The sequence below is a fragment of the Dromiciops gliroides genome, chromosome 3 (genome assembly GCF_019393635.1).
Source record: "Dromiciops gliroides isolate mDroGli1 chromosome 3, mDroGli1.pri, whole genome shotgun sequence".
Lineage (NCBI taxonomy): Eukaryota > Metazoa > Chordata > Mammalia > Microbiotheria > Microbiotheriidae > Dromiciops > Dromiciops gliroides.
In genome coordinates, this window is record NC_057863.1 from 287,265,616 (window position 1) to 287,287,012 (window position 21,397).

The 21,397-nt window shown below is 35.6% G+C and overlaps 1 protein-coding gene across 1 annotated transcript in view; it reads left to right on the top strand.

The window, feature by feature from the left end:
* The window catches only part of DMD (dystrophin), a 2,325,391-nt gene that overhangs the window by 766,088 nt on the left and 1,537,906 nt on the right, over nt 1-21,397 (top strand). Inside the window, 2 exon segments of the mRNA XM_043994767.1 lie at nt 1,666-1,907; nt 5,007-5,187. Coding sequence (XP_043850702.1) covers nt 1,666-1,907; nt 5,007-5,187 — 423 coding nt within the window.

Genomic DNA, 21,397 nt, shown 5'->3' on the forward strand with positions numbered 1-21,397 from the left:
CTATCTATAAGTCCAGCATTTTTTGTCACATAATTATATTCTGCTGGGTAGTTTGTAAATTTGGGGGCATAATACAAGTGTCAGTTATAATGATTGTTCTTTTACTACATTGAATTATGTGTTTACATTATGCCCTATCATACTATAGCATTATATATAGGTACATATGTTTGTGTGTGTGTACATATATATATATATATATATATATGTACACACACATATGTATACATAGATACAAACATACTTTTATATATATATATGTATACATAGATACAAACATACTTAGACATTCCTTATACAAATGAAATCACAGTTCTAGAAGCAAACTCATGGTTACTGGGACAAATTTAGCTAAATCAAAACTAAAGAATCAATTTTTGATCTATTCTTTTTTATCATATCCTGATTCTGGCACATTATAATTGTGTAATTGAGGGCCACTCACTTAATCTCTCAAGTATTGTAGGCAACTCTGAAAGTATAAGCTGTAAAGAGGGTGCTGACATATTGATAGAGGGAGTTTCCACACCTGAAAGTTCATAACAGTGAACCCAGAGAACAAATCCCTATCCCATTCTGTCCCTATCCTAATGTATAAGGTTACTATGTAATAAATGTAGCACTATGTATAAAACATGAACATCTGCATATAACTATGAAAGTCTATATTTGGGAATTACTTGATTTTGGAGTGTTTTGATTTTGAAAATCATCATCATTGCATGGATTTTCTATATGCATATATGTGCTATTTGCAATTTAATTTTTATTATAATTTTCATATCATATTTTGACTCATGTGCATCCATTTTTCTTGATATATTTCCTCTTGCCTAAAATCAAATGCAGACAAATTGAAAAAGTTTGAATCATTTTTTTAAAAAAATTTTCCAAACTGTACTTTTATTCTCTAGGGATTATTTTACCTTCTAACAATTTCACTATCTCAGGTGTATAGCAAATATACTTAATTCTGATAATTAATGAGGGATATTAATATTCATGTTTATGAGAATTGATTATTTCTTACATGCTTAAACATAATAGTTAAATTTTTAAAGTTTCCTAAATATATTTATTTTTTAAAATAAAAATTGAATAGTTATTTTTAAAAAGCATTCTTAATTTAGAGGTAGTTAACTAGAAACATTAATCATAGCCGAGTCCTTTCTCTGACACATTAGCAATGCTATGATGAGTAAGTCACTTAATCTCTCAGGGTTCCAAAAATCTTTCTAAGACTGAATTATAAAGGAGTTATAACAATTAACATCATAGAAGGAGTTTCCATAAAGGGAGTTCACCGTGCTGATGTCATTCCACTTCTGAACCAACCGGGCCCTTTCCCCAACCCCCACCAAAACCATAAATTTGGAAAACTTCCACCTACCCTTTACATAATCACCCACAGTTTTAAGTATTAAGCTTTGGTTCAACATTATTCTTTAATGTCTTGTCTCTCCTCCTGTATTTGATATTTGTTTTCATCATTTTTTTTTATAAAAAAAATCTTATGAGTTATAGGTCAAAATTGAAATTGACGTTTTAAAGCCTCTGTCCACTTAGGAACTGACTTCTTTGAAATCAAATGCTTTCCTGTTCTAGATTTGCTAATTTTCAGAAAATGCTGACAAGTATTTTAAAACGAACACCCTGTCTTTGTAGAAGGCGGCAATGCAGACAGCATCAAGCAAGCCTCTGAACAGCTGAACAGCCGATGGATTGAGTTCTGTCAGTTGCTAAATGAAAGACTTTCCTGGCTGGAGTATCAGAACAACATCATTACCTTCTACACTCAGCTACAGCAATTGGAGCAGCAGACAACCGCTGCTGAAAACTGGGTGAAAGCACAAGTCACACCAGCTGCAGAACCTGCTGCAGTAAAAATGCAGCTAAAAAACTGTAAGGTGAGCCATTTTCCCTTATCTTTTTAGTATCAGTATGAGAGGATGTTTTGCTACTATTTTTTCAGAGCATGACTGCCATTTGTTTTTATAACAAGCCTTTCACCTTTCAAACAACTTAATTCAATAACAGTAAAGATCAATTAATTTGGCCTTTGGGTAAAAGAAGTAGGATTGGACGTTTACCATACAGCCATCAAATTCCTGTTTTTAAAGTAGCTAAGGCTAGCTAACTGTTTTTGCCTACTGGGCAAAACTGTATAATAACTTTGTCAGGGAGGCAGCTGAGCAATTACGCAGTGTGCCCCCTGAAGAATCACCATTCAATTTTGGGATACATCTTGGCAGATTGCACACATGAAAGTACTATAATGAAGAAGAGCATGTCTCTAATATGGCAGCTACTGTATTACAGTCACTTTGTCAACAAGCTCCAGGAAATAGGAATTTAGGCATCCCTCGCCCCTCCCCCTTTGTCTATCTTCATGCCCACCTTTTCTCACAAAGGGCAGCCTGCCTGCAGTATTCCTTCTTCCTGATAAATCAAAGACAAATACCCCCCCCAACCCCCCAAGGATGGTGAGGACAGGGGTGGTTGTTGCTGTTGTTGTTTTGTTTGTCCTTCATTCTCAAAGAGGACCATGATATCGAGATGATGTCATGACTTGCAATGAATTAGATTTAAGTGAGGTAAGGCTCTGTAAAGTCATCAGCCTCACTCTCTCCTTCAGAACCATCTGGGTCCAGTGGCAAGATATATATATATCTCAAAACGACTGGAGATGGCTTAGGATATTTAAGGTAATTGGGGTTAAGTGACTTGGCCAGGGTCACATACCTAGTAGTATCTGAGGTGAGATTTGAACTCAGGGGGCCAGTGCTCTATTCACTGCATCACCTGGCTGCCCAATGGTGAGGCCAGGGAAGGTAGAGGTGGGAGTAATGTCTCAAAAGAGATATAAAAATTTTAGGAGGTGGTGTTTTATGTTGCAGGACCTGTAGAGAAATGTGAAGCACAACAGACGGACATCTATAGAACCCCCAGGAAGAAAACATATATATCATAGTGCCACCCAGGGATAAAAATTGGTTGTCTTCCCATAGTTATTGTATGGGACATACATGATCTAATAAAAAATATAGACTTTGGGGCCAGCTAGGTGGCACAGTGAATAAAGTACTGGCCTTGGATTCAGGAGGACCTGATTTCAAATTCGGCCTCAGACACTTGACACTTACTAGCTGTGTGACCCTGGGCAAGTCACTTTATCCTCATTGCCCTGCAAAAAATAAATTTTATATATATATATATATATATATATACTTTGTAGAAAACATGCCTTTGAAAAGCCATGAGGAGGAAAAAAGGAGGAAATATAAACAGGAAACCAGGAAGTAAATAGACTTAAATGGTAGAAATTTGATTTAATTTATTAGGCACTAGATAAAGATGACATTTTAGCAAGATAAATTTAGAAGCTATGTGAAGGATAAATTAGAGGGAATAGAAATTGGAAACCAGCTAGGCAATAGATGTATTGGTACTGATTAATATATGTATAACCCAAGGGCTTCAGATTGTCTCCCTACTCTGAGGCTGCCAGTAGGCAGCTTATAAAAAGAGAGCTACCCTAGGCTTCTGGGTAAGTGTTCCTAAACTGACCCTTAGACTAGAGAATAATCTGTATTGACAGGAGTGAAAATGAGAGCCAGGTGAGAAATGTGTGCCAGAGCAATATAGTTTGGGTGAGTTTGGTTACCTGGGTGTCTTTTCCTATGTATTTTCATTCCTCTTTGTTATGTGTTTGCATGCATCCTTAGGGAGAATCTTGTGCAGTGAAGTGTATTTCAGGCTGCTGCAAATAGTAAAGCAAAGCATGAACTAAAGGTTTAGAAGCTGATGAAACCATGCTGCATGGTGAAGACAGCTAGGTGGCTAAATGGATAGAACACTGGCCCTGAAGTTGGGAGGACCTAAGTTCAAATCTCTCCTCAGATACTTACTAGCTGTTTGACCCTGGCCAAGTTACTTTACCCCAATTGTCTTAAATGTCTGGAGCCATCTCCAGTTGTCCCGATGTAAATCTTGCCACTGGACCCAGATAGTTCTCAAGGAGAGAGAGAGAGGCTTGTAAATTTGCACATCCCACCCTTACTTAAATCCAATACACTGTAAGTCATCATATCACCCATTGTCATGGTCCTCTTCAAGAACAAAGGACAAACAACAACACCTTCTTGTTCAACAACAGATGTGTCATTTACAAGATCTTCCCTATTGTCTTGGATGTGTCTCTGATAGGCTGTAGGATGCTTACAACATGGAGAAAAAGTTATCTGTCTCTGTTTGTGGGTAATTTCAGTATATTATATATTCCATAGAAATGTATAGTTCTTCCAGTGGTACAAATTAAAACATGTCCATCCTTGCATATTTTCCCTATCATAAGCATATTCTAAATTTGTATAAGGTTCAAAATAAAAAAAAAAACCCAACAGCAACTCATGGGTGATAGGGTTATAGATCATGGAGCTAAGGCTGTTGTACACAAAAGTGGAAAGGACAGGGTAATTACAAAGAGGCAGCATTGATTCTACAAGAAGAGGTAATACCTGAATAATTTTATTTTCCTTTTGGGTAAGGTTGCTAAACTAAGTAGTTCAAGGGGATGTAGTTTGCCTGTGGGGCAGCTATGTCGCACAGAGGGAAGGATGCCAGTCCTGGAGTTAGGAAGGTTCACCTTCCAGAATTCAAATCTGGCCTCGGAAACCTACCATCTGTGTGATCCTGGACAAGTCACTTAACCCTGTTTGCCTCAGTTTGTCATCTGTAAAATGAGCTAGAGAAGGACATGGCAAAACACTCCAGTATCTTTGCCAAGAAGATCCCAAATGAGAACATGAAAAGTCAGACACAATTGAAAAAATACCGAACAACAAGAACAAAGTTTGCCTATATTTTAATAAGGCATTTTGAAATTGAGCAAAAGGTAATTTGACATTGTTGCTTTTTAACAACTTCCATTGAAAAATTGTAATGCATACAACGTACAAATGCTATTTTCTTTCAAAATACTCTAAAGTGCTATTTCTCTGCTATAGGATGAAGTTGCTCGTCTGTCAACTCTTCAGCCTCAAGTTGAGCGATTAAAAATTCAAAGCATAGCATTGAAAGAAAAAGAACAATGCCCGATGTTCCTGGATGCAGACTTTGTTGCTTTTACTAACCATTTTAAACAAGTCCTTTCTGATCTACAGGCCAGAGAAAAGCAACTACAAACTAGTAAGTATGAACAATTCTGAAAATCAGTAATGCTGAATTCGGAATCCTCCAGTAGGTAGGTGGATGGATGGATGAATGGATAAATGGCTACATATATGTATAAATATCTACCTATATACTTTATTATGCTATCTACTATACATATATACATACATACATCAACCTAGATGCTTTACTACACTATATACTATATGTATACATATGCATATGCATGTATACATATGCATATATATACATATATATATTTAAATCCAATATATGTTGTGTCAAAGTAGGTTTAGAGATGGAGGAGACTTCAGAGGACGTTTAGTCAATCCCTTCATTTTGTAAGAAAATAATGGGTTTTGGGGGGACCCAGAGGGCTCCCCACTGGAGGGAGCCTTGCCTGACATTTTTTAAGGCCAGACCAGAGCCAGTCAAGTTGGACCTTGGATTGTGAATAGAGACAATAGAGAATAAAACCACACCTACCTGGGGGGCAGCTAGGTAGCACAGTGGATAAAGAACTGCCCCTGGATTCAAGAGGACCTGAGTTCAAATATGGCCTCAGACACTTGACACTTACTGGTTGTGTGACCCTGGGCAGGTCACTTGGCCCTCATTGCCCTGCAGGGAAGAAAAAAAAAACAAAACAGAAAAAAAAAACCCCACTCACACCTACCTATAAGCCTTCCCACCCCCCCAGGGGGGTCTGTCCTTTGGACTCTGACCTCAACACATACTATTCATGGGCCACCCTCAAGTACAGTAAACCAATAGATTTAAATGATGCTAGCCAATTAGTATGGAGCAGTGTGTAAGGGCTGCCTCTCCTCTGGATGTCAGGGAGCTTAAGTGCTCTCATTCTCTTTTGGCCTGGGGCACTGAAGGAGGCATCAACTCAGCACTTTCTCTCCCCTCTATCCTAGGTATATTGGGCTTCTGAACTTTCAGAGCCATGTGCTCTCTCTTTACTAATATTTAATATGCTGTAATAAATGCTTAATGCCCCAAACTGGTGCTATAGCCTCTAATTTCCAAGTAACAATATGTTAGAAACCCCAACTAAATTCCCTAAAACTTGGTACAGAGACAGGCACCCCCATCAATTTTCAAATGACACAGTTTAGAGGAACTGAGCCTCAGAAGGCATATCTGACCTGCCCTAGCTTATACAGGTAGTAAGTGGCAGAACCAGAGGTTGAACTATCATGACTCCTAATCAAGTCTTTTGACCACCTCACCACATCCTCTCATTTAGTGAAGAGAAGATCAACTTTACTGTCAGTTTGGGATAAAATTATGTTTTTCTGAGGAAATAGGAAGGAAAGTTGCACTCCTTGTTATCCTGTGCCTCTCCCATTTTAGAAACATGGCTGGAATCTTAGAGATCATTGTGTCCCAACCCTATTTAAATCATGAAACTTTATCTGATGAGGACCTACCTTCTCAGAGGAGGTAAATTCATCCTGGCTTCCTTGCCCATTAGACCCCAGCATCCCCTACTCTCCAGATCTCTAATAAAGGGCTTCCTATTTCAGAAGACTATATGCACTCTACAGTAAACGAGATAAGGAAAGGCAAGTTCTTTGTTTTCTCTTTTGGGTGGTTTTCTTGGTCTTTCCTCTGCTAAGACCAGACATGGCACAAAGCCTGAGGCAAGAGGTACTGCATTCCTCAAAAAGAAAGCTGCTTGTTGGTCTTTCTTCCAATTTAAGGGATATTTACATATGACAGAATGAATCCAATAATACACATTTATTAAGTGTTTCCTGTGTGCAGGGCACTGTGCTAAATGGGTGCTAAAAGAGGCACAAGACAGTGCCTCTTCTCAAGGAGCTTCCTATATAATGAAGGCCACAACATTCATACAACATACAAAATGCAGCAGAACACATTCCAGTGCTCTGGAGTGGTGGGAGGGGAGAGAGTGATGTTGGAGATGTAAGGGAAGGATCCTAGTCTCTGCATCCTCATTGCGGTTCTGCCCCTCCCTGCTTGGAATGTCCTCCTTCCTGATCTCTTGTCTCCTGACTTTCCTGACTTCTTTCAAATTCCAGAGAAAATCCTGCCTCTCTAGGAAGCCTTTGCTGATCTCTCCTAACTCTGAAGCCTTTCTTCAGTTATTTTTTTCTGATTTATCCTATAAATAGCCTGTTTGTGCATACTTGTTTGCATATCATCTCTCCCCTTAGCCTGTGAGCTCCTTAAGAGTAGCAAGTGCCTTTTATATTTCATTGTATCTGCAGTGCTTAGAATAGTTTCTGGCACTGGTAGGTGCGGAATAAATGTTTTGACTGATTGCCTTCAGGGAATATCCAAGTTGATATAATAATCAGAATAACACACTTTAAGAACAATGAATGTGATGAATACAGAGAAGCATGGATAGACTTGCATGAAATGTTGCAAAGATACACATTAAAGGAAGCAGAGCCAAGGAAAAAAATGCATGCAATGACTACAACAACATAAATGAATACCCTTCACAAAATAGTAAGAATAGAATGTTGCTGAATTACAAAGAACAAGCTTGACTCCAAAGTAGAGATATCTCCTTGGACTCATTTGCATAGTGGAGGTCCATAGTTGTGTAACAGTCCCCATTTTGTCATATTTATTCTATGTTTATTTGATTAGTTTAGCTGGGTTATTTTCTCTTTTTCATTGATTTTTATTTTTATAAAACATATTTTCTACCAGAAATGGCTATTTGAGAAGGAGAGGGTGAAGGAGAGACTTGACAATGTAAAAAGATAGACATAAAATGATTTTTTAAAAACAACAAAAAAAGCAATCAGTTCTGCTGCTATTTAAATTTTCATGACAGATTTTTCATATATTATCTCATTTCATCCATGAGACAACCAAATGAGGTAGACATTGTTATTATCCCCATTTTACATAAAGGGGAACTGAGACTAGAAGTGAAGGATGATTTCTTCAGATTCAAACCACTAGTAAATGTCTGAGGCAGAATTTGAATGATGGTCACCTCGATGCCAAGTGCAGTAGTGTAGCCATCGGGATAACCCAGTGACTTCTTAGTAAATGAAATAAGGCATTGAGACTTTGTAGTGGCACAGTGGAAAGACTATGTATCTTGAAGCAGAAAACAAGTTCAGAAACCACTTGTGGGAGCTTGGGAAATTTATCTCACTCTCTGGGCCTCAGTTTCCTTAACTGCAAAATGAAGAAGTTGGACTACATGATCTCTAAATTCCCTCCCTTCCAGCTTTGATTTAGTTCTGAACACTATGAAATAGTCCCCAATTATGCTTATCCAATCTCCATTGATGGAGAACTTACTGTCTTCTAAAATAGCTATTTCCATTTTCAAATAGCAGTAATTTTAAGGAAATTTTCTTCCCTCCCACCCCATGACTAAATTTTAAAATCCTTAAAGGCAGGTACCATGCCTAAACTTTTTAATTTCCTGAAAATTTTTTCATTTCTTCTATTTCAGGGAATTTCTATAAGTTACCAGATTCCATGATATGGAATCAGGTCTCTTGAATTCACAAAGGTCTCAGCACCCTCTAGTGGGTTTCAATATTCTTGTCATTGTGCTTCTTTCTCATTTTAAAATAAATTAAGAATGTCTGAAATTTTTAACACTGACCTACTTAACAGTGGCACATATTTGTGTTTTTTATCAAGTGATAGAAAAAAAGAAATATGGGAGAAATAAAAGTTCAAAGGGATTTAAATGGAAGTTGTATGGCTAATAGAAATCTTACTTTTATATTTATTTTACATTTATTAAATACTGGCATTGAATTAAGATATAAAAGTATTAATAAATCAAACCTAATACAATTGGAAAATTATGAAATAAAGGGACAAAAAGATAATTAAATAAATGAAAAGTTGTTGACAATGCAATTGTCTCTTCTATATGTCATTGCTTACAAATAAAATGCCTTTCCCTGTCCTTACCAGCAATCTTCTTAAATGTCCAGATCCAAAGTAAAACCCTCTGGGAAGCTTTTCATGTTTAACTCCATTCCACTTTCATTACTGCTCTATTTATGTCCCCTCAATGGTTATTCATTCAATTCATATTGTATCATTCTATGTGTCCTGATGTGCTTCTGTGGACATATTTTAAAGTCATTTCTCATGCATATGTTTTGTTCCCTGACTCTTCCCCCTTTCTCTAAACTGCATTATATACTCCTTAAGGACAATAATCAATCTCTATATATGTATCTCTATATTCATGCACATGTATAGGTACATGCAAATAGAGATACACTCACATATACACACATAATACAGCAATTTATAGAGTAGAGCACATCACATAGCAGCTAAAGTAAAGTTTCCTATATGCAAATTATTTGGTTTTTTTGTTTGTTTCTTTTCTCCTTTTTGGTCTTCTTTTTGTTTTCCTTTTTGTTATTTTATCTTTTCTTTTTTTTCTTGTTTCTCATCTTTGTGGTTTTTTTGTTTCTTTTATCAATGCTTTTGCTTTCTTATCATAATAATTATTTCTGCTTGATGACTCCCTCTCCATTCCCTCCATGTAGAATCCTCCCTTTGAAGAAAAGAAGTGAGGAAAGATATTCTGACTTTTTTCCCTAGAGCTGGCCCGTTACGTTGCCCCTCTCAGGGTTTTGGGGTACTATAAGGGTTTTGTGATTTTTTTCTCTACCCTCAATGACTCAAGCCCCCAGCAACCATGTCTTCCCTCCCATCATTAGACACCAGTAACTATACCCCCAGTTCCATTTATCCACTTAACACTGGGTTGTTTTTACAATGGCATACCAACTTAAAAGATATAGAAAGATCAAACTTAGAAATATCACACTGCCCCTTCCAAGGCATCCAAGAATCCCTCTAAGAATTGTTCTTGACCAAGACATCTTTCAATTATGGGATTCCCTTTTCTCTCTCATATTTGGGGGTGGGGTGTGGGTATATCTTGCAATAACTGACTTAACAAGGATTCTTTGTTGTTGTTGTTACACACCTTATTTGTTTTTGACATCATAGTTCTACACGTCTACCTCTTTGCACACAGCCAAATTTCCCAATGTGGGCAAAAGTTGATAAATTTGGCCCCTCTGCATATTTTTCCACTAACCCCAGCAGCTGTGCATTAATGATTAACAGTCAATACCATTCAGAACAGACAGGCTTCCCTCTGCCAGACTCTGACAAGAACTATTAAGGACAGGATCAAATTCTTTGAAAGCTATTCAGTTTACTGTACAAAAATCTAAATGAATAAGACTCAACTGAGTCTCCTAACACTAAATAAGACTCAATATCCGTTCAGCATCATAACACCTAAGTCTTGAGTAGTGCAAATAAGGAATGCCCTAAAGTGGTTGCATGTATTTGAATTCTCATTATTTGAAGTTATAATTATGCAAAATATGGTAACCGTTCCAGTCTAATGGAACTATGCAGTGTAAACTCCAATTATGTGACCATTTAAGAAGATTCATTATTCACACTAATCAGGACCTAGCTGTAGCACTTATTCACCAGACATAAATAATGGTATATCCTTTTGGTTAATTGAACCTTTCATTTTAATTTGCTGATCTGAAAAAAAAGGAATCATTTCTTAACAGTGGTTTTACTTCCTTTCTCAATTAAAAAAATAGAATTCTTTCTGTATTTATATTACTCGGCTGCCATGATTTTTTTCTAGGTCTCTCCCAGAGCATTTAATAGGGACCTTTTCCAAAAATTAAAAATCAGAAGTTTCAAAGGATACAGCACAGCCCTCTTGGTGCTATGGTGCTTAATTATTAATTCACTTATAAAATCTCACACAAATCTATCTTTGCGAAAGATAGAAATCAAGAAATTAAGCTTGCGGTGCAATAATTTAGATTTTTATTTAGCTCAAAACTCAGAGACTAGGCTGTCATAAAATCTTTGAAGAAGCCATTAATGAATGGATACATGGGTAGAAAATCCATCAATGTATGGAAGGGTGAGAGTTTTCTCTCTTCTGAAATTTCAGAGGGTAAATTGGTGTACCACCACCACGGGTTCACCAAGTATATACTGTAACATTTGCTTATTAGATTCTATTCATTATATTTTCACACTTATGTTCCTTGTCATCCCCAGAAAGTATGAAGTGATATATAAAAAAATAAGAAACTTTCAGATAGCCTTGTCAGTAGCATATGCTGTAAACCTTCTCTGGACGTTACTATCAATGGATTACTTGGCAAAAGGCTTCAGGTGTATTTAAACGATATTCGTTCTTAGAAATGCTCTTTCTTCTGGTAAAAGTGTACATTTGAAATTCAGGTTTCTCTTCCAAGGCATTCAACTTGTCCTCTACCACTCTCTAATTCTTCTAAAAATCATTTGAAGTTAATTTATTTCATATAGTTCTTGCTTTCATTATTTGTTTACAAATTGGTTTTTGTTTTTTCTTACAATTAAAACTTTGTTGCATTTGGGTATATTTTCTTCTCTTCTATTTCCTTGTGTATACACCTAAGGAGCTGATTTTCTTTACCCATTCTTACAGTGCTGAACTTTGAGTAAGGAAGAATTTAATTCAGTACTGCCTCAAACACTTATTAGCTGAATGACGCTGTGAAGGTCCCAACCACTGTCTGCCTCAGTTTCCTCAACTATAAAATGGGATAATAATAACACCTATTTTTCAGGTTGTTGTGGAGATCAATGAGATAATATTTATAAAGACCAGTGTCTGGCATATGTTTGTAATTGAATCATTTAAGCCATGTCTGACTCTTGGTAACCTCATTTTGAGATTGTTGGCAAAGATATTGTAGTGGTTTGCCATTTTCTTTTCAAGCTCATTTTACAGATGAGGACACTGATACAAACAGGGCTAAGGGATTTGCCCAGGATTACACAACTTGTAAGTGTCTAAGACAGGATTTGAACTTATGAAGACAAGTGTTCCTGATTCCAAGGCCAGTGCTCCATCCACTGCATCACCTAGCTGCCCCTGCCTGAAATACATTAGGTGCCTAATAAGTCTATTTTTCTTTCCTTCCTTCCTTCCTTCCTTCCTTCCTTCCTTCCTTCCTTCCTTCCTTCCTTCCTTCCTTCCTTCCTTCCTTCCTTCCTTCCTTCCTTCCTTCCTAATTTCTCCATCTCTAATTCCTCATCATCATTTTAAAAACTACAAAAAATAATTTATGAATCAATTACATCAAAGGCTATCTCTCTCTATGTATATGTATATGTACATACATGTAGATGTATATATGTATGTATATACACATATGTATATATATACACATATAGATATATAGTATATTAAAAACACATGGCACGTTTCTTGACTTCCTCTTTGCTTTTGTAGAGGCATTATTCAATATCTAAGATGACCTTCCTTCTCACCTCCACATTTTAGAGTCTCGTCTTCAAGATTTAGCCTATGTCTTCTCTCTTAGAGGAAATCTTTCCTTCTATTCATCATTCATTTGAAGGTCTGTATATATATATATATATATATATATATATATATATATATATATATATATATATACGCACACAAATACACACACACATATATATACAATTTAAAGATTCATTTAGAATTCTTTCTGACAGTTTTTTTTAATATGGTCTTGAATGAAAAACAGTCTTTGTATTGTTTTCTTTTCAAAGACAGCTGTTTTTTTCTTCATGGCTGCTTTTTAAAAATGGTCTTACAGTTCTTTCAGCTTCAAGAAGCCCATGTCACATTGTAAGGGAGTCAGTAACAGGCCCTACAGGTGCCAAACATTTCTGAAGTTTGTGCTTACTTACTGAAGATTAATTAGGCTGTTTTATAGCATTCCTTTTTTTATGTTCTTGCAGTTGTTTTACATTTTTAATCACCCATTCCTGAACACATTGTGGTACACTGAGAGCTTGTACAATCCTTGAAATGCTTGAGTTTAACATGCAGAAATCCTCTACAAATATTTCTAATGATCATTATAATATGATTTTTTTTTTTGGTGAGGCAGTTGGGGTTAAGTGACTTGCCCAGGGTCACACAGCTACTAATGTCAAGTGTCTGAGGCTAGATTTGAACTCAGGTCCTCCTGAATCCAGGGCCAGTGCTCTATCCACTGTGCCACCTAACTGCCCCATAGAATATGATTTTTAAAGTCTATGGATTCTGCATATTTCATTAAAGTAATAACCATTCTTAAAATATCATAGAATTAAAACCACAACATAATTGAGCAATGAAATATATGTACAACATGAAATTCAGCCCTCAGTTGACACAGATTTAAAGGTGGGATGTTCCCTATTTTCACCTAGCATTGTGAGAGTGTTACTGGAGCACTCTGGCTCTCTACCTGTTATTCCTCACTCATATCACATGATTAATTCATTTTCTATTTCTATTAAAACTTCCTTGTTATATCCTTTACTTGTTTTTCTTACTCATTTTGCATTGATTACATATTGTAATTTGTACACACCCATCATTGCCTTCCATTTAATACTAATCTTTAATTCTTCAGAAGCAGTGATATAATAAAGCATATATTTTATTTGATGTACTTTATTAGATGTATATTACTGTCCTTGATCCCATCATTTCTGAAATCTGAACAGTGGTCCAGAAATAGAAATTCCATTTTATGACACCATTTTCTTCATCATGTTTGCTTCCCATATTCCCCTATCTCTTCTGAAGTGCCTACCTTCAATTCCAATTCTTTAGTTTCAGGCAATGGTGAAAACTTCAGGACACTTAATCCCAGAAGGCTATTTCTGTGAATCTGTTTTATCTACAGAAATACTTATTTAACTGACAGCTCAAACGAACAAACAAACAACCACAAAACCAAATAATTTTTGTGCTTAATCAGTGGACTGTTTCCTTTTTCTTTTTTTTTTCTCCTTAAAACTACCCATAAAATACCAGACAAATTTCCACCACCTTTAATTTAATCTCAACAACTAAAACTTGTTTTACAGAGTAATCAAATTCTTGAGCATCTTAGTTTAATAGAAAGAGCATACATATGTTTTGGAGTCAGAAGACTTGGGTTTAAGTTTGAAATCTGCTACAGCTTACTCATGATTTTAGCCTTTTGGGACCTCAGTAGCCTCATTTGTAAGTTGAAGGGGCTTGGACTACATTAAATATCTCTATATTTTAGGATCCTATTATTTTATTTGGAAGCAGCCTATAAAGTGTTTTTCTATTAATCTAATCATATTTCTTCTCCAATTCCATTCCCCTTTCAGACCTATGTTTTCATGAAAAACATATTGGCACTAGGATGTACAGCCACTACAGTAATTTCCCAGACCTAGGCTTCCCTTCCTCCAGAAATGTTGGCTATTTTTTCTGTTGACATCTTTAATCCCTGCCAAGGTGATTTCAGCAGTAAAAGTATAAAGAAAAGCTAATTTCATCTTCTTGGTATCATTGCCAGACTTTAATGTCAATATAAGGCTCGAGTGAAAGATATAGATATCTGAAAAAATGAATTTGGTATTCATCCATTTATTAATGTGTCTATTCAATAAAGTGTTACTAAGTGGCTATTATGTACAAGAAAATAGTGCATCTGGGGGCATACAATGATGAATTTGCTATACTCTTCTCAAGGAATTCAAGATGTATACACTCATAAATATAAAAATGGCAGGACATGATATGTGATTTAGTAATACAAAGTGTCATGTGATATGGGGAAGGGAGTGGTCATTTCTGGTAGGAAGCAATAGAAAATGGCATTTTTTTCTGGGCCTGAAATAATAGGTTAGATTTTTACAGATTTAATAACCTTAACTATGCGTGGTAACTTGAATTTTTATGAGGGCATGTATATATGAATACATGCTGCACAGATTAAGTCTTCCCAGCACTTCTATGGGGACTGGCTTTCTCCCACTTCCTTCCCTACTTCTGCTGGAAAAGGAATTGGGAACTGTTAGTTGTTCTGAGATGGTTAGGTCTATACTCTCTGGAAGACAGGTCTGTAGTAGACCATCACCAAGATCCTAATGAATTTCCTCCAGTGGCCAGAACTTCTAGTTTATGGCTTTAGAGCTGTGGAGCTATTTTTTTAAAAAAATATTATTTCTTAAGACATGAATATTTCCCCCTAATATGTTCTACTGTGTGCTATAAAAAGCACCATTATTTAATATTAGTTTTAGCTTTTATGGGGACATATTTTCATTAGTTAAAAATTATTTTGAGGGCATAAAAAATTGGTCATATCAGAGAAGATACTTTGTAGGAAGATAGACAAAACTTGTTTTAAAATGCTTTATTTCTGGATGCATTTGATGGCAATGATTTCTGTATCTTTTGTTTAATCTTGGCAAAATTAAATTTTTTTTGTTTTTTGGGGGGGGGGGGGTTTTGGCAGGGCAATGAGGGTTAAGTGACTTGCCCAGGGTCACACAGCTAGTAAGTGTTAAGTGTCTGAGGCCGAATTTGAACTCAGGTCCTCCTGAATGCAGGGCCGGTGCTTTATCCACTGTGCCATCTAGGTGCCCCTGGCAAAATTACATTTTAAACTAAACATTTGGATATTATTTTGACTTAGTCCAATGTCGAGTTGAGTTTAATAGAGTCCTTTAAATGTAATGATGAAACTCGCAGAGGATTATAAGATTAACATTTCCTTCTGTACCTTTGATACTGGCAGAGATACTTGATTAATGATTGCTATCTTTTCATAAAAGGAGGAAAAAGAAGAAAAATGAGCATAGGACCTTAAATAAGCTTTAATATGTTTGGTCCAAGAAGGCTGTTCCCAATGAGTATTATTGAGTAATTACTGACACTTTCTTGGGTTACATTTTGACACATTAGCTCAAAATCAACCATGTTTATGAAATAGAATCAGGAAAATTAGCCTCATTGACTACCTCAAACGGAATGGACTCAATTCACTAACAAGATAGTTTAGGATTTCCAGTGTGGGGTAAATAACGTTATGGCAAAAAAAAAAAATATCCATCAGTATTAGTTGCAAATGTTAGCAAAAGAGTTTAAGGGATGAAGACTTCTCAGTGTAAAAGCTTATATGGAAGTAAGTCATGGATGATGAGAAACAAGAAAGGATAAAAATATCGAAGAAGGCAGATAACTTTTCATTCGAAGTGTAGCTCAGTTTTCCTAAAGCAACATTTGATATACTGATGCAGGACAGAGAATCCCATTATGAGATTCAAACCTGAAAACTAGGCTGCCTAGTGATTTCGAGTCACCTTATATGGTCTCTCTGCTAAAAGTTTTAGAAAATGAAGTATAGAAAATGGACTTCTGTAGTGCTTCATTAGTGAACTGAGAGGAATGAATTTCTCCCTCATTGAAATAAAAAAAAGAAAGAAAGAAAAGAAAATGAAAAAAAGAAAATACCCAATTTTGACTATCTTAACTCTTTGACACATTAGCCCTAATTAAATAACATAAAGAAGGATAGAATAAAGGGAAGATATGTGCTGTGAAGTATGAAGAGCATTAAATATTCTAATTTTATCTTGTAGTAAAAATATACAACAATTTAATAGAAAAGGGCAAAAACCTTTTTTCCCTCAAGAATAGTTGGTTGAATTTAAATTTAAAAGTTAATGTTTGACTTGATCTTTCTAGTCTGAACTCTTAAAATTTAAAAGTTTAATAAAGCATTTCATGTTAATTTAAATGCATTGCCTACTCTAATGGGACAAATATTGTTAGATTAGATTATAAAAAATGGTAACATCTAAAATAAAATTACAAATAATAGGTATTTTATTCGCATTCATGATTAAATGAAATTTCTAGTTCACATTTTTAGGTAACTGAATTGCGAACTGAAAGTGATTGATTAATAAATTGGTGTCCAGAAATAAATGTTTCATCTCTAGATGTCTTTCTCTTTTATTGTCCTTTAATGGGGTGGATACTATTGCCTTTGTGTCATGATGCAATAATATGCACATATTGAATGCAAAATGTGACATATGTCAAGGAGGATTAGAACCTCTGGTGTGAGGACTTGCCGAGCCCTTTTCAGGGTTGCTGATCTAACTTTGGTGTCTACCTGGCAATCACCTCTCACTTGTGGTTCTGAGGATCTGTAGCATACACAGTGAACACACTCTAGTAAACCATCTTGGCAGATGAGCTAAATCAGGTTAAAGGTAACCAACAAGTTTCAAATCCATTGGTGAATTAGGAGGTGTCTACCCCAAGCATGTAAAGGCTTCTTCCCTCAACAGTATGGGTGAATGAGAACAGTTTGCTTCAATGGCTGTTAAGTGACTGAAGTAGGTACTGTGATGCTCTTAGAGCTTGGTGAGATTTAAAAGATGCCAAGGCCATCCACTGACTTTTGTCTTGTCACTGGGCTTTGATATTTCTGGAAGAGTGAGACTGACTTTATGCAAGTCTGCCTCACTTAAATCCAGTTCATGCAGTATTCAAGATATCACCCCATGCTGTCATTAGTCCTTTTCAAAAATGAAGGAAAAATAACAACCAAACCTCTTACATCTTTTCTGAATAGACAAAGGAATGTGGGTGAACAATGGCAGAAAATTAGTCATTTGAGTTATAAGAATGTCTTTTATCGCATATGTCTTTAATTGCATTTCAAGGAGGATGGGAACTTTATGACTGAAATATCTCTGAGTTTATCTTTTGATAAATTATTCTACAAATGAGGAAAATATTTTAGAGACTTAATAATAAAAAATTTCTTCCAGAAAACATAGTTATATAGACTTTGGATATCAAAGATATTAATGGGAAGGAGTGACAACATGCTATTTCTATTTAAGCAGATATTCAAATGTAAATTGTGGTAGTGTGAAGAAAACTTAGAAATACAAGTAAAGAGAAGGTACTGCAGGGTACCAAAAGCTATTATGTGAAGAAAGAGAAAGGGAATATACATTAAAGCATTCAGAAGGAACCTCTTGGCAATCCAAAGTAGCTTGATTCCTAGGATAAGAATACTTGTTCAGATTCTCCAAGCAAAACATTTTTTTCAGTCCATAGAAGGAGAATACAGATCCCATATGCCTTAGAGTCACCTTCCTCATGGAAATCGTGGCATACGTATCCTGGAAATGTTACATAAATTATGGAACATAACTACAATACTACATATCCCTTTCAGCCAAAGCCTGAACTCTTTTGTACTTTCCTTTTTATAGAAGAAAGTGAGGATTTAAATCAATACTATGCACTCAGCAGGTGATTTTAAAAGGTTATCTTGGAATACAGATTCGGACATAAAAAAACCAACCCCCAAATGATTATGTTGTTTTCTTGCTGCCTTGGTAGGTAGCTTGTACAGCCCAGGAAGGGACATAAGGGAAATAATCTGAGAAGACATTGTTCCAACATTCTTTTTGGAGTGAGACTAAAGAGAAACTGAGAATAGAAAATCTGCCAAAATATGATACAGAAGAAATGCTAACAATTCACTACTAATTACTGATATTTAAAATTATAAATAATCCCAATTAATTTTAATTGTATTTGCTAAAATAACATGATAAATTATTATCATAATAAATTATATTTAATATGGCTCAAAGAGTTTGCATTAAGCTTTGAAGTAAAATTGGGGTTCTAAGAGGCATTTCAAAACAGGATATATGAAATGTCTTATATGAGGAATAACAAAAAGATTATTTGGCCTGTACCTCAACATATAAACTAATATATTCAATTCATAAGATATTCAATCAATCAACCAAAAATATTCATTTAAAAACTAAGTGTCAGATACCTTAATAAGAAGTACTGGGCACACAAAGTCAAACATGAAACAGTTCCTACCCTTGAGGAAAATATATTACAGGCTAGAACAAGAGATTTGGGGATTTTGTCAGAGTGCTTTACCCTAAAGGTAATAGAAAGTCCCTAATGATGATTGAGCAGAGGAGTGATATGCTAAAACCTGTGTTTTTTCAAAATCACTTTGAGAACTGTTTGGAGGATAGATTAGATGGACTAGAAACAAGAGAGGACAAATTGGGAGGCTAAGGAATACTCAAAATGAGAGTCTGGATTAGACCGGTGCATATCTGAGGAGAAGGAAGGGAGATGGATGTGAGAGATGTTACTGAAGTACAATTGACAAGACCTATCAACCAATTGAAAATATCAGGTTTGGGAGAGTGAAGAGTTGAAGACAAGTCCAGAAAGTTTGGAAGAAGGGTTGATTATGCAGTTATGATCAGCAATTAGAACATAAAGCAATACAATTAATTGGGATGAAAATAATACAGATTTTAGATACAAGAAATGAATTCTTTTCCCCCTATATGACGGAGAGAAATAGACCGTTTTTTGAATTCTATCTTAGATTTCGTTTTCTTTATAAAAGAAAAGGGAAAGGATAATAAGTTCCATTTTTTACATAATGAATCTGAGATACAATAAGCAAATGGTGATGTTGAAGTCACACAGAAAGTTTAAGAAGCGGAGGGAAAGGGATGGGAAAGAAAGGGAGGGACAAGGAGGTGAAGGAATGGAAAGGGAAGGAAAGGAAGGAGAGTAGAGGAAAGGGAAGGGGAGGAAAGATTTCATCTGAGAGTCTTGTAGTTCCCCCACAGTTAGGAGGTAGGGAATTAATAATGCAGCAAAGGAAACTGAGAAAAAGAAATCAGTAGGAGAAGAATCAAAAGAGAGTAGTGTCATGAAAACTCCGGGGAGAGAGTATCCAGAACAAAGTAGTCAATAGTGTCAAATACTAGAGATGTTAAGAAGAATAAAGATAGAGAAAAGACCATGACTTCTGATAATTAAGTGATCGCTGGCCACCTCCCCCTTCGTCTAAAAACTTACTTTATACTTATTTATTAAATTAAAATTAGTTGATGTTAGCACACTTAAAAGTAGCCATTATTTTTTGGAGTTGTCAGAGAAAAAGCCTTGAGTGGTTAGAGAGTTGAGGACAAACTACCATAAGAAAGACCTTTTAATAAGAAGTTAGTTTGAAGTTCAATAGCCTAGGTACCAGAATATGTAGCTTCAAAGTTAAGAAAATCAGTTTGAGTTATGGTAAAAGAAATAACCTAATTGATGTCTGTGTGTAAAAAGTGGGGAGGAATCTCAGGCCACAAACAAAGCCACATTTTTAGTTAGCAAGCACTTGGCTTAAATTTATTTCTCACAGCTATGGAGCTGGTGGAAAATAAGGCTCTTTCAGAGGAATGGATCCCAAAGTATCAATGAATGTCATGGCATATTTATGTATTTTTAGACATAAAGAAGTGATGTCAAGGACAAGAAGCAAACAGGCTTTAGTGAACCCAGGGTTTCAAGGACATATTTAGTACTCACCTCAAGGTATATTGTCCTGGGAACTGGCATTGAGCAATAGAGGGATTAAGGAAAAATTATATAGTTCATCTGCCTAGATGAGTTGAAATCATCTTTGCATCTTCATGCATAAGAATGTACGAAGGGAGACAGTCATGTGAGAAAAAAAGGACCTAAATCTTAAAAGACAACATTTAGGAGAACTCCAAGAGTTGACCGGTAGTCGTTTTTAGTAGCAATGAAAAATAGTTCTGTCATTTATATAAATTGCCAAAAAATAACAGATATCTTATTCTTAAATTCTCCTTTCTAATACAAGAAAAAAACTAGTTGTGCCTTAAGGGATACTGTTTTAAGCACTGGTAATATAAATCAACACAATAAATGAGAAGGCAAGTAAGGCAGATTTTAGGTAGAGGCAACAAATTATTTTCCCATTATAAGAGAAACAAGTTATCAAATTCTACCTTAAATTTTGTTTTCCTTAAAATTTTCTTCTTCAAGCCTCGTGACTGGTAATAGTTTTTTTAAGCTCAGTCACTTTAAGAAAGTTCACCCACTAGTTTTAAAAAGTAGAATGAATACAAATGGTTGCTAATTTTCCTTGCCCCTATCCATATCTTTGGCTTAAAGAAGTTAGTTGAGACTATGTTGCAAAATCATCCGTACCTACCTGAGAGCAAAGAGTTGAAAACACAGGGTTCATTCTCTGTATATCTAAACATGATCTACGGCATATTCAGTCTTAGATTTTAGAGTCTGAAGAATTGGGTTCACATTTCAGGTCAGCCACTTAGATACTTGTGTCACATCCAACTTTGGGATTATGTGAACACCTAAAAAAAATAACAGTAAATCTTACAAAGCAAAAGATTCCAATTCTTGTGCATACCTGAAGCAATCATAGGTCTGGACCCTGTTTGATAACATCAGCAAGACTATCATAAAATTCCAAAACAAGTATATTCGGTGATTATAGAT